The sequence below is a fragment of the Teleopsis dalmanni genome, chromosome 2 (genome assembly GCF_002237135.1).
Source record: "Teleopsis dalmanni isolate 2A chromosome 2, ASM223713v2, whole genome shotgun sequence".
Lineage (NCBI taxonomy): Eukaryota > Metazoa > Arthropoda > Insecta > Diptera > Diopsidae > Teleopsis > Teleopsis dalmanni.
The window spans coordinates 225741049-225755417 of record NC_051847.1 but is presented as its reverse complement, the minus strand read 5'-3'; the positions used below and the strand labels follow the sequence as shown (position 1 = coordinate 225755417).

Genomic DNA, 14369 nt, shown 5'->3' with positions numbered 1-14369 from the left:
GCTGCTGCTATTATTAGTTTTGTCATTATATTTTGCTTAAGCAAATATTAGTTCAACAATTTTCATCATCATCAGCAACCTAAGAACATCATATTTTTTATGTCAACACATTGCATACAAAACATGAAGGTAAAATAAACAAAACGATATTTTCGGCAATAGAGTTATCAACAGTGCGCTACTCTACAATCTACATTGCAATCAAATACATATTACAACAGCTTGAGCATTAGCATCCCTAAATAAAGATATTCTTAAAAATGTATGTATTTTTTTAGTGCAGATCAGATCAAGTGCTAGGTACGAGCAACGAAATACAATATTATGCTGCAAGTTAGAAACAACATGCCGTAGATCAACAACCGTAGCTCAAAATCGAAATAAATTTAAATTCATCTAATCTAAATCTCAAATAAAGAAATAAAATATCTCAGGACCTTAGTATTTAAAAATTGATTGTAAAAATAAAGGATGTCGAAATTTTGGCTTTTATTTCTTCATTCACTTATTTGTATATATCCAGATTAAATTTTAAAGTTTTTAATGGAGTGTTGAATAGAGTATTTACTTTACTGCTACTGCTTCTATGATATGATGTGAACCATTAAATTTTGCAAAGCATATTTGTTGGTAATTTCAACTGGTAATAAATGTATATACGAGTATATCAAGAAAAGAACTCAACTAAAAAGCACAAAAACCCTATTAAAAAAAAGGTGCTAAACATGCTAAAGCAACTCGGTTGCTGTTCAATTTAAGATACACATTCGCAAAACCATTTTCAATTACAATTAGCAGTCTTGTTCTCTGTGCATGGAAGGAGCTTCTCTACAAATCCTCTACAATTTCCAATCAAGTGAACATTCAACTTCATCCATAATCTATCTTAGTTAACATAAGTTGAATGTAAATTAGAGCAAACATATTCGCACGTATCTCGGCAAGCATGCAAAGCTAATACACATCATAAACTGGTAATCTAAAGCAAGCGACCAAAAAGGTAATACTAATTATCCGATGTTTTCTAAAGAATTAAAGAACTATTTTTATAACTTCTGTGCAGCTTGCCAAGTGCCGAACAAGGCATGCAAAAGCTACGTGGCAGCTGGAAGGCACCAAATAAATAAAAACAAAATCTGCTCTCAATAGAGAAGTGGCATTATTAGCGGCATTACAATCGCTGCCACAATGATAATAGCATTAAAGTTTTAATAATAAAGCCCATAATGGAGATGATATGCATTAAAATTAAAGGAGAAGAGCAGAAAAGATGAACATAATCAGAACGAACTCAAAATTATTTTTATTTTAATTTTATAAATAAAATTTTTGTCAAATGTCAAATCAAATGACTTGCAAAGGTAGGGAAAGAATAGTATAGTTTGAGAGAAGATAGTAGTTAAAAAATCTATTTAGAAAAAATAGAAATTCTCTTTAACAGACTTCCTATCTGCTAATACTATTTTAATACGATATACTGATATACACAGACGATTATTTTAAATAAAATTTGTTATGATCGACATAAATTATAAAAGCCATCTCTTTGCTTTATTACACAGATTTTTTCCACTTACAATGAAAGTATCTTTTAACACTTTTTTGCAATCTGCAATCATAAAGTTATTTCACTTCAATAAAAAGTCGATTCGCAGAAATTGCAGCAATAACTCTTTTCTACTAAGCGACAGCCTACAATCCCTTAGGAGTCATAAAAACTCACAACATATGTTGCTGCAATGATGCTGCAACACAAGTTTTAAATACTTTGACGAAAATAGTTGCGTGTATGTGCTAAAAGGACAAATTGCAAATCCGTAATGGAGTAGCACTATGTCCACTTACATTATAGAGATACAAATGCATACTTTACCATATACGTAAGAAAACTAGTTACATCTAATTTATGAGTACACATTATGGCTACAGTAACTTCGCCATGTAGCCATGTAGCCATTACCAATAACAAAATGTTAGTTTTGGATTTGGAGCTTACCTGCAAGAAGAAGATAAAAAAATAGTTAAGAATATTTTTACAACAAATTTTAAGAGATAAATATTTTTATATATTTATATTTCATATGTTACATTTCATTATGTTATATTTTATAACAACAAATACACAACTTAAACTGGCTTCCTATCCTTTCTCAAATATAATATAACTTTTTATCTACTCAGAAACAGAAATCGGTGTAAACTATTTCTAATGAAAAACCAGAAAAATAATAAAGTAGCTAATTCAAAATCAACTAGCTTTATCTGAAAGGAAATGTACTTCATCCTACTCCTTCATAGCGGACCCATTAATATTGACATTGACTAATTAAATGATAGAAGTACAGCTTTTACTTAATAAGAATTTAATGTATTTACCGTTTGTTTCCTGAAGATTATGTAGACCACACAGGCAATTGCAATTTCAGTTCGTCATGTAATGCTGTGCAGTTATTTTATTAATTATACTTAGAACATCCCAAATACCAGAGACCAACAGTTGTCCAAAGACAACTGCTGAAAGAGCATACAAGTAACCACAACTCACAGCCACGACATTATCAATCATAACTCAACAAACGAAGTTACAATTACACAAATTAAATTTACTTTAATTATGCATTACAGCGCAAAAAAAAATATATATGTATATAAGAATAACTAAATTAGGAGTTAAGAAGTAGAGGCATAGAGGCAAAGAGGCAGCTAACACGTATCTTACAGATTTATTCCTCAGCAAATAATGTTCAATTTATGTTTATTCATCTCATTGCAGATATGTTTTCTCAGCACCGGGTAAGCTGTTGGACTCGTTGCCAGGCACTCTGATGTTGACTGATTGTTTGGAGGCATGTCAGAGCAATGAAACTTGTCATGCGGTTAATTATGAAACTGGCTTATGTGTGCTATTCTCAGCAAATGCAGATAAATTACCAGGTTGGTTTTGTTTACATTAAATATTAGTTATAGGTTAAGACAGCTAACGAAGACATAATTATTTAAAGATATTTCGAAAATGAGCTGTAGCCGTAGCTACAAGTACAGCAGAGAATGTCTGCAATTACATGCCTCATGGGCAGCACAGATTATGAGGAATTCACTTAATATTATTATATAGGCTACAGTGGCTAATAGGTCTTAATGAATAATTATAAATGCACAGCGGTATTATTCAGACGCATACGCATATTTGTGGATGAATTGTTGATTGAAATATGTGTTGACAATATTTTTCAGTTAAGATATCAAAATATTCTTGCATTATTCTTGCATCAGCTCTTGAATGAAAATATAATAGTCCAACATAATACAGTTAAGTGTATCTTTTGTATAAAAATAGAATTGTGGTTGATAAACCGGCTATTTTCATAAAAGAGAATATGATATATTTAAATACTAATGACACGCAAGATCACATAGGAAGAAAATTATTTCCAATATATAAAGAGGGTACTCATTCAGTAAAAAAATGAATAAAATAAGAAAGATATACGAATTAATACTCCATTTAAAGTAAGCAAGGTAAATGGTGCTTTCTTTAATGCTACAGGCGATGATGTACTATCCATTATTTGGATAGTACAAATGATGGATAGTACAAATTTTATTGAATAATAATTATTAGAAATGAACTTTTGTACCTTATAACACTATTTGTGTTACCTCCAGCTCAAAAAGTACACGGATTTTGTTAATAAAACACACAAATTTAAGTTTTATTCCAAATTTATTTTATCTCCTTCAAAATATGCTCTTTCTGAAGCGATACACATATGCCAACGCTTAACCCAATCTTCCATACACTTTTCGTAGGCCCGTGCAGGTATGGCATTTAGTCGATAAATAAAGTGTCGTGTCGATAAATGCACTTCAGGTAGTCTTACATTAACAGCTGTTGTAAACAAATTAATTGACAGATGGCGCCCAAATTTGTACCATATGTCAAGAAAGGGTGTACCAACATAACAAAAAAATTTTTGAAAGAGGTCTATTACTCAAGGAGTAATTAACAAACAACAAAATCCGGATACTTTTAGAGCAGAAGGTATATCTTAAATTTTAATGTAAATTAAATTTATAACATACTATACCTACGTAAACAAGTATAAATTACTTAATGTATTACACTTTTCTTAGCGATATTTTATATACATCAGATATTCAGAATAACAATAAATTCAAGTTCATATACACTACAAACCCATAAAAATAGTTGAAGTTAATCGAAAATCATTATAAAATAATAAGATGAATTTTGATGAGCAACAAAAGCAAAGTGCCTTAAAATAACTTGAGGTGTTACAATTCATGCCATGAAATAAATATTTTTGTTGCTTCAATGACTTATACTTATACGCAAAAGTTGAGAAGACTGGGACTTCAATTCCCAATGAATTGGCAAAACGAATTTCAGCTAATTTACGCGTTAAGCTAAGCTTCTAGCAATCCAAACAGCACAAAAAATTTGGGCGCAGCGTGAATTAAAATTAATTGAAAGCTCGTTGCCGAAAAACATTTTAATTTGTAGTTGCGAACGGTTTTTTCCATGTCTAAAGACTAACAACACCTCTAATGAAGCTAACATAGAATTAGTCAGACTGCTAAGTTGTTAGCTCCATTTTTCTGTTCGCTTTTAGCTGGGCATTTGCCTTTGTGCCTTCGTACCTTCCCGGACAAACAGTAGCCGCAGTAGTAATTTTTGCCATTAAACAATAATAAATTTTCATTTCGCATTCGAACTTTGGCAGATACAAAGTAATTTTGATTTATAAGATACAATTTTAATAATATTTCATAATACTTTATATCGTATCAAAATAATATTTAATAAATAAATATTTCAAATATCTTCATCGTACAGGTGCACTGACGAAATCTCAATTCCCAGTCTTCACCATTTATGCGCAGAAAACATGTCTGGGGGTACGTCCATGCGCACGTGCCTGGTGTGTGGATCGTGTGCAGGGCTACAAGTTGAATGGACATGCAAGACGCAGCCTGCCAGTGACATCGAGACGTGATTGCTTGGAATTGTGCTTAGGAGAAAATGAATTCACATGCCGGTAAGTGAAAAAAATCAAAGCAAAATTCTGCTGTAATTGTGTTGATCAATATGTGGACTCTCCATTAAAACAAAGAAACTATTTTGAAATGCTGTTAAAAAAATATCGTTTAAATGTGCAGATACGCAGATACACTTCTTAGTGCTTTCCTCATGAAGGCGCAAAATTCCTAGTTGAACACCTTCTCACCTATTAACGTGATAACAGCAATTACTGTGCTAAAGTGTTGTTGTACAAGAAATCCACTGTCGATAGCATTTAATCACCTGCGTGCCTCACTGAGATTTCATTAAGATTTTAACCTTTCATTCGTAGGCTTTGCACTGCATTTGAATTTTTTGCCTGCCATCAAATTAGCATTGGAGTTGGTGAGAACCGCAAATTTCCTGTGATTAAGATATGAAAACATGTTGACTGACATAGTTAAGAGCTCTTTGCCTTGTCGATAAGATAATGTAAAAGAAGCTACAAAGTAGTACGTGTACTGTTATGATTACTTCTGAAGCGTTTCGACGGCAGCATGCAAATTAAAATTCAACTCTCATATCGTGGTAAACGTGTCTGTGAGTTGAGTTGGTTTCTGGGTACGACAGGAAGAGATGCAGGTTCTTGAAGTCTGCGCGGTTTGTGACAATTATTTGATCGGTCAAGGAAATGTGTCTGTTGTTTATGTTGTTTCTGAAATCTAAATTCTTCCTTTTCGCATATCATGTTGCATGCATTTATGCGTAATTTAAACTCGATGCAAAAAAATATTATGCAATTCATAATTTAATTATATCGAGTCAAGTACCGCCATTGGAAACTGGTTTAAGAAATTGATCACGTAATCGATTTCCTCAGATGATTTTTTGCAGTAAAAACATCTTATCAATTAGTTCATATTAAATTTGTTCTTTATGTTTAATAAAATCATGTTTTTTGTTAGTAGAAGTTTCAGTAGAAGTTAATGTGAATTGCGGGTATATACAAACAGGAAGTGATTACTTATACAAGTAAATAAAAAAAAAACAAATTATATAGGACACATTTTTATTATCAACCGATATTAGCAAAGAAAAAAATCTGCTACAAAAAACCCACAGTCAAAACTCCCTAAATATCTTAAAAATGATAAATATCACATACCAATTTCAATCTACAAAATGAACTCAAAATTCTACTGGGCACAAATAAATTCATTATGACTTTCTAACACAAATCAACAAGAATTGGTCAAATCTTATTAAAGCATCGAGGTTAAGAACAATATAACACCTTATCTAGTTCTAAACTTAATGAGAGGAAATAAAATGGAAATTTATAAAATAATGTCGATACTCATGGGCTAAACTATAGAACCCCATCACAACTTCTGCAAATCATAATTCTAGTATGTGGAAGCATGCACTAAAATAGGTTTCGACACAATTTAGATATATATAAATGGCAAGACTATAGCATATAAACACGCTATTACGTAAATGAATCCGTAACATCTCCAGTTTAGAAATAAGTTTAATACTAACATTCAGCAAGACAACTGGCTTCTCCCATAAATTACAAAGAATTACAGAAATATAAAGTGCTTTAGAGGTAAACAAGAAAAATCGACCTTCTTAGACTTCGCCAACCTATCTACCTGATTAGGTATAATAACGAAAGCAGTAGCAAAATCAACCTAAATTTTGAGTTGCATGCATATAAAGTTTGGAAGAATCATAAACTGTTCTCTTCATATATCTTTAATTTCTAAAAAGATCGTAGCGACGTTCTACTGTTGATATATTAGAAGACCTATAGAATTCATTAAATCTATAATATTGTATTTAAAGTAGTCGTACATATACATAAAATTCTTCTTTTAATCAAACTGTGCATTTCTATGACTGTGATCGCATCAATATTTCTGGGATTATACTCTTTTACCAATCCAATAATGCAGCAATTGTGCAGTTAACGGTCGTTTTATAAGTTTTTTTCTGGCAAGGCTATTCAAATACGTTAAAGCCAATTCGCACTTCTTCACCCACCGCGGTAAGCCATTGTATTACGGCTGCTAAAAAAATTCAATAAATCATTTCAGTCGATTTATAATAAAATTGCTGATAATATGCAATCGATTGAAAGCGCGAAGCTTTTTTAAATGGAGTTTGGTAGCAAAATGTAGCCGATAGAAGCTGTCGATGGATGTTGGATGCCGCGTGCAGCATGATACATTGTACAGTACGCAAAAGTCAATTCCAGCGACAGGAGCAGCAAGCCACAAGAACAGTTATTTCCATTACAACATTTTATTTTATTTTATTTTATTTTTTTTAAATATTTTTTCCACTGATTTGATTTTCAAACACAGGAATGGCAACTCAATAAATGCGTTGGCGGAATATCATTGTGTAAGCCACTACGAACCACCTTGAGAAGCACGGCTGCAATCGGTAACCTTTTAGTTGGCCTATATATTTTTTGCTATTACAACAGTGCAACAAGGTTGGAAGGAGGAGAGCACGCCTAAATTGTGTGTGCTTGCTTGCATATTAGAAAAATTACAACAATAACAACAACAACAGCGGCAATTGTTGCCGATTTCGTATTCTTTTCTCATTTAGCCATTTTAACCATTTCTTCTATTGGCCATTGTTAATGTGTTTTGAAGCTACTAGGTTTGCTCGCTGGCAAGGCTTTTATTAGCTGCGGCGATCGCTATCGGTATTTGGTAATGCAGTTGATTGCATCAAATCGAGGTGTTTAATGATAACTGTGCCTATAAGGGGATTGTATGTTTCTATGTCCACAACTGACCGCTTCAGGTCTTATTTCTGATTATTTGAGTGTGCCGAACTGCTCGAATTTATTTTTAATGGTTCTGTTGCTTTCGATTTGCTTGTTGAAATAAATTAGTTTTAAATAACATTCAGCATTAGGCTGGAATGCACCTCCTCCCATATATCAGGATTGCACTGTTGGACTGTTACTTTGATTTCGCAATTTCAATTGATTTTAAGTGCTACATTTCTGCATTTCTCTGTCTATTTCTGTATTTCTGCGGTAGCATCGCGCTCTTAACAAATGCACTCAGAATGCAATTCTTTTCGAATAATTTGTGTAGTAATAAAGCCATAATTTGTTGCATTAACAGTTTTTTCAATGCAGTTTTTTTTGTTTCTTATTTTTTTTTTTTTCTATTCCAATAGAACTCCTGCTTATGCCTTGTAGGTGTTTTGCCTTTGTTGTTGCAACAGATAAATTATTGCTTAGTGCATATGTTATGTTGCAAATTATTTGTATGGCAGAAATACTACATAAATTGAGTTTGATTCTAGGTTAAAAAGCTAAAATGGGTAATCAACTTAAAGCAAAAGCAATTCCAACTCAGAGATTTATTTCGTTCTGTGACCTTTGATTATGAAGATAAAAACTCTATTACATAGAATTGGAAAAAGTACTTTCCAGAATGTGGATTTAAGAAAAACGCGTTAATTTTAACAGTTAAGCAATATAAGCTTCATGCTAATTTGCTGAATTTGGAAATTTATAGAAAAATTTATATAAAGCACACACACGATTTTGTATATTAAATAATTGCCTTTTCACAGTTAGTTTTTTTGTTAAGTTCGGTTTATAGGGTGATCCCTACCCCTGTTGGAGAATGGTGTTGTTGTTATTGTTGTTAAGCTATAGGTAGTTTAAAATTAATTCGAACATTAAATGAAATGAGAGTTTAGGGGGAGGAATGGTGTGTATTTTCCGTAACTGTCTGAGTTCCTACAGAAAGTGAGTTTTTCAAATGTTTAATATACATTGAACTTATGACATCTGTAAATTTTCAATTTTCAGCCAATGAAAAGTTGTTAAATGTAATATATTCAATCCCTCGGCTTGTTTTTCTAACCGACAGTAACTGTCAACGAACCCTTTGTAAAATTAATGACTATGCTGAGTATCTGAATTAAGTCCTAAGATTTTAGATTTAAAAGCACCCAATATACATATATTGTTATCTTATGTTTATTCACTATAATTATATTAAAATTAGTACAACTGAAATTAGAACCCAATAGGTATACTAATAAAGAACATAAATAAATTTAATTTCTTCAATTCTGTTCGCATAGAAATTAGACAGAAAAATTAAATATTTCAAAACCTTTTACACTAATTTCGTATAGATTTAAAATTTCAAAAAACATTCATTAATAATATAAAGGTTCGTTGATGCATCAAAGCTTTTAGACCAAATCCTGTCAAATTGTTGCGGGTTGTCAAAGATTTATGTAGTCTGGCCATATCATGATGGAACACAAATCCTTTTACGTTAACCAATTCTGCTCGCTTGTTCTTGACTGTTTCTATCAAGAGTTATGAACAGTAGAGTATCGAACTAACCATTGTACCAGACTGGAGTAGCTCATAATAGACAATTCGCTTCCAATTGCATAAAATACTTAATCTTATTTCCGTTGATAAAGGTTTGAAACCATTATTGTGTGCGCTAAATATTATAATATTTAATCCAATTTTCATCACAATGATTATCTTTAAAAATGATTTCTTTTCATTGCGATTCAGCAGCGTTTTAGTGATGGCAACTAGGTCAATCAAATTTCTTTGCGTTGATTTATATAGTACTCTATTTAAATGTTCAATGTCTCCGCTACCTCGTGACAGCTTGCGTGTGGGTCTAAGTTCACGAGTTTGAAAATTCCATTGGCTTTTAACACGAGTCATAATTTACACAATTATCTTCACAAAACAAAGTAGTCCGAAATGTCACCTTTCAAAACCGTGTGTGTTTGACATAATCTGTTTATTGTTGCCAGATATATGGGTACTGACACCACCCAGTGATGGGAAGAACCGCGAATACTTTTTACATTGCTTAATATTTCTTGAATGTTATAGATTTTTTTTTGGATTATGTTGAAGAATGATTTATTTGGAGTCATTTTGCTTTTTATTTTTTATTTTTTATTTTTTAACTGCTTTTCCCAACATTCTTGCATAATTTTATTATTCCATTCTCGAATTTGCTACCGTGATTAACTAATTTTGTTGAAAACCCGCTTTAGCGAACAAATTGTAGTTATTTGCTGCTACTGTGTTGCATACAGTAACACCTTCCAACAGTAACATAAATGCCACTTGTGGCAGTGCTATTAAAATGTTGCGAACAAAACAAAAAGCAGTTTATGTATCCAAGAAGATCAATACCAAACCAAGATGAACTATTTTAAAGCTTCAACAAGCTCTGGTTCGGTTCGGTGCGGTTCGCTTCTGGTTTCAAGTGCCAATTGAAAGATAAATTCAATACAAAATAAATGAGATACTCATAAATATTGCAATAAATTGAAGCAAAAATATATTTTCCTATTTTACAATCTATTTGTACTCATCTAGACTTTTAGTGTATAAGAATATAAAGGATAAAATTTCAATGTTATGCTGAAGAGGGCAGATGTAAAAATAGAGTGGATTATGGGAGCAAAATTAAATAATTTTGCAATGCTTTGAAGGCAGTAAATTCAATAAAAATTTTTAATAAAAAACGATTTAAATCAGATAGTAAGAATCTTGCTCAAACTTTAAGTAACTTAACCCATTAAACAGAGGCTAGACATTCAAACATAAAAGATGCTATTATTTGTTACTCAAGACACAATAAGCAAATGAGATAAAAAACTATGTGTTCATATTTCCTTTTTAGACACTTACTTTATATCCTGTCTAAATGGCGCTTTTAAGTTAAAAATAGTAACAGGAAAACACTGTCAAGTTAGAATGAGCAACTCAAATCCATTGACTAAGGAATGCTGAATGGATAAAAAATAAGTTGTTCTTTACTGCATTTCAGAAATGTTTATGTACCCAGCATGATCTGCCTTATAAATAAATGTATTACAGATTTGAAAGTAAATTACTTAAGTCTGTTAAGAGAAGTTCAAGCCACCTCGTTAAGCGACCAATATTTTCACTTCTTAAAGACTAGTAAAGAAAAATGTAAATAACTTCTAGATTTGACAGGTGGAAGTGCCAGAAGCTGAAAGAATTGAAACAATTGAAATATGACACTAAATATAATGTATGAGTTAATATATTACGAGTATATATATTAAAGAGATACACAGAAATGTAATATTTATTCATTTCAGTGACATCAAAGTAAGATGCGATTAAAGATGATTAAATGAGACGATTACAAAATTAGAAGTCATTTTTATACTCAGTTGATTTGGTAGCAATGAAGTGAGAAATTTTAATTTGTTATTTTTGACTTTTCCAAATCCATTGACTTTTATTTTGCAAATATGCATTCATACATCCATCAAAACAACAACACCAAGGAACCAACGTTAATTTCAAAATTAACATTTTTTTTATATTCGAAAATTCACTGATATATACTTGTTAGAGTGGATTTATATTACAAATAAATAAACAACTGTAACATATTTGATTCTTTAAAAAAGTGGATTACACACACCAACAATACTACTAAGAACTAAGACTATAATGTTTAGGAAGGAAGAAGTGAAAACAAGTCGAATTTTCTTTAATTTTTGGTTAGAGGGTTGGACGTTATAGAATCACCCAGATACGTTGATAACAAGAGGCATTTCAATAATTTCAACATTGAAGATACTATAAAGTTAATTAAATAATGACATGCACATATACTTAAGCCTGAATTTGGATAAAATTAGACAGTGACTCTACAGTTGTTCTGGAGTTTTTTTTTCAGATCTCAGATATAGAAGTAACGATAGCGCAGGCCCAGACTGTCGATCCCAGGCTGACATACTTCTACTTTGTTCTTAAAGATTTACAGTATATAGGCAATGTCGCTTTTGATCTATCAATGTAATGCAAAGGCAATGTAGTTTTAATTTAATTGAATAAATGACCAACTCAATCAGATCATATAAATTCATTGCCATACCACTGCTCTACTTGTGACCTTAACTGTACTACATGTGAAAAGACATATTCATATTAGTATTTATTTTAACTATTCCAATATCCTAAAATATTCTTAAATGGTACTGTTGATGAAAATGTTTACTTAAACAAGGTTATTGAACCCGTTTTAACTGTATCTAAGTGAACATTTTTGATACTAAAACTTCAGTTTACGTACAAAAATTTTGTTTTTATTAATCAAAGATTACATTTTTTGTAATTGTTGTTTATGGCAAAAAAACATAACACGGAGAAGATTTAAATCATCCAAAAGGGTACAATAAACCTTTAGTAAACTCACTAAATATAGTCTTTTGAAAGTTTCGTACATTTTTTAAATACAATAAATTTTTAAATTTAATTAAAAAAAGAGTAAACAACTAACAATCTGATTTTGTTTATTACTGTTACACAACCGCCTTAAAAGTCATTAAGGAAGAAGGAATAAATACTTCTCAAAAGATTAAAATATAAAAACGTTGTAAGGAATTTCGAAATTCAGTCACTTTTCTCAGACCAAACCAAAACCAGAACGGAACGCCTCATCGACAAAAAAATTAAAGGATGCCTCAAAACTTTCATAGCAACCACAACTGAAAATAACCTGCAGCAAAAGATTGGCAGAACAATGGCAAAAATGAAATGGTCAGCGATTTTGTGGCCAACCCAAAAATTCTTATTGTTGATGACTTCTTATCAAGAAAATCAACAGCAACAAAAAAGCCGCATATTGTAAATGATAATTTATGAGCTCGAAGCAGATCGAAGCAGATTTTAGGCAACAAGCATAAAATTGCACTTTTGTTGCAAATGCAGTTTCAAAAAAGCACAAAAAAAAGTTGATGTAAATCCAAAGCTCATGACAAATTTTTATACGAGTTCAAACAATTCAAAAGGTGGATCGAGGTGGATCGAGGTTGATTGTGGCTACTGATAAATTTTTATGCCGGAAGAACAATTACAGCATACAATGTTTCATTTTATTCCTTTTAGGGTTAATGGTGCCACACTTTACCTTTATACTTATGTTTTGTTTTGCTAATAGCATCTCTATATTATTAAATTAATTCTTAAATCCACAAAAAATAAGTACAACAGCTTAATATCAGAAATTGGTCAATATTTGCACTTATCTATTAAATCCAAGCCATGCCTCCTCAGCAAACTTTAAATTAAATTTCGCAACAACGAAACATGGGAAATGCAATAAATTAGTGCGAAAATTCTAGGAAGTAAGATAAATTACCAATATCTTCTACCAAACATTAGTAAGAGAACTGAAGCTACACTATATTTGTTAGAAGAGCGTGCGGCAATTAGAGCAGCAACAGATCGACTGAAATTCCAGAATGAAACGCACTAGCGTAACTGACATCCTTGCCACATTGGCGATCTCCAGCAGAAAGCATGAAAATGAAACGATAACGAATCTCTCCAAGATTGTGTACCAACATAACACCACAGCACATCGCCATCGCCACTCCGTTCAAATAATATTGGTAGCAATATTTGTATCAACAACATATTTCTCAGGATTACAAATCACGATTGCTGATAATGCGTTGCACATGCGCAGTACATAAAGCAGCCACGCTCGTATGTAAAAAAGTAGGCGCATTCGCTGAAATGCATTTGAATTTTAACAACACTCAAACACTGCCGCAACAACGCCAAAGCGGTAATATCATCTTCGCCATCATAACTCAAAACCGATAAAGTCGACGAAATACTTTTGGTAGCGCAGCAACAATTGTAAACGCTAGAATGACGCAGTCTACAGAAGTGCATCTTCTTCTACAGCGGCTGCTGCATGTTGCGTGCCTGTTCTTAGTCGCTGTCCAGTTGCTGCAATTGCGCATGTGCTACTTATTCAGTTGCACGTTATAATTTTGCTGCAATGCTGTTTGTTTTTTTTTTTTTTTCTTTTAATTTTTGGAGTCGATTTTCTTTATTAACCATGACCAGTATCCGTTAGCTCGGCTACTTTTTCGTGGACAGCAATAGTCAATAAATTTAAAGAGATTCGCAGGCGACTGCAAAGTCTTTAACCGCCGTTCCCATGTACTTCATTGCGATCATTGGAACGCAATGACTCACTTCAGTTCGCTTTTAATAATTTATAATTAAATTCAAATTAGACGCGAACGTATTCGTGTTAACATGAAGTGATTGTGCCATTGAACGTGAAGCGGTACGGATTTTTAACGCCCGCATTAATACGAGTTAGCGGTATCTGAGCTCTAGTATTAATAATTTTTACTTAAGATAAATGCAATTATGAAATAATTTATTGCAATGCAATACATTAAACTGTATTAACAGCACGTAAGTTTTTAGCTGATTTATTTATAGAATTATACATTCTGACGGAAG

At 32.0% G+C, this 14369-nt stretch overlaps 2 protein-coding genes across 2 annotated transcripts in view; one reads left to right on the top strand and one right to left on the bottom strand.

Annotated features, from left to right (window-relative positions):
* LOC119679929 (autophagy-related protein 16) overlaps positions 1 to 14369 on the bottom strand; it is a gene marked incomplete in the record, with an annotated part of 196052 nt that overhangs the window by 56893 nt on the left and 124790 nt on the right.
* Positions 1 to 14369, top strand: part of LOC119679928 — a 91382-nt gene that overhangs the window by 45266 nt on the left and 31747 nt on the right. Inside the window, exons 4-5 of the mRNA XM_038092521.1 lie at positions 2774 to 2934; positions 4859 to 5060. Coding sequence (XP_037948449.1) covers positions 2774 to 2934; positions 4859 to 5060 — 363 coding nt within the window. The remainder of the gene's footprint in view (positions 1 to 2773; positions 2935 to 4858; positions 5061 to 14369) is intronic.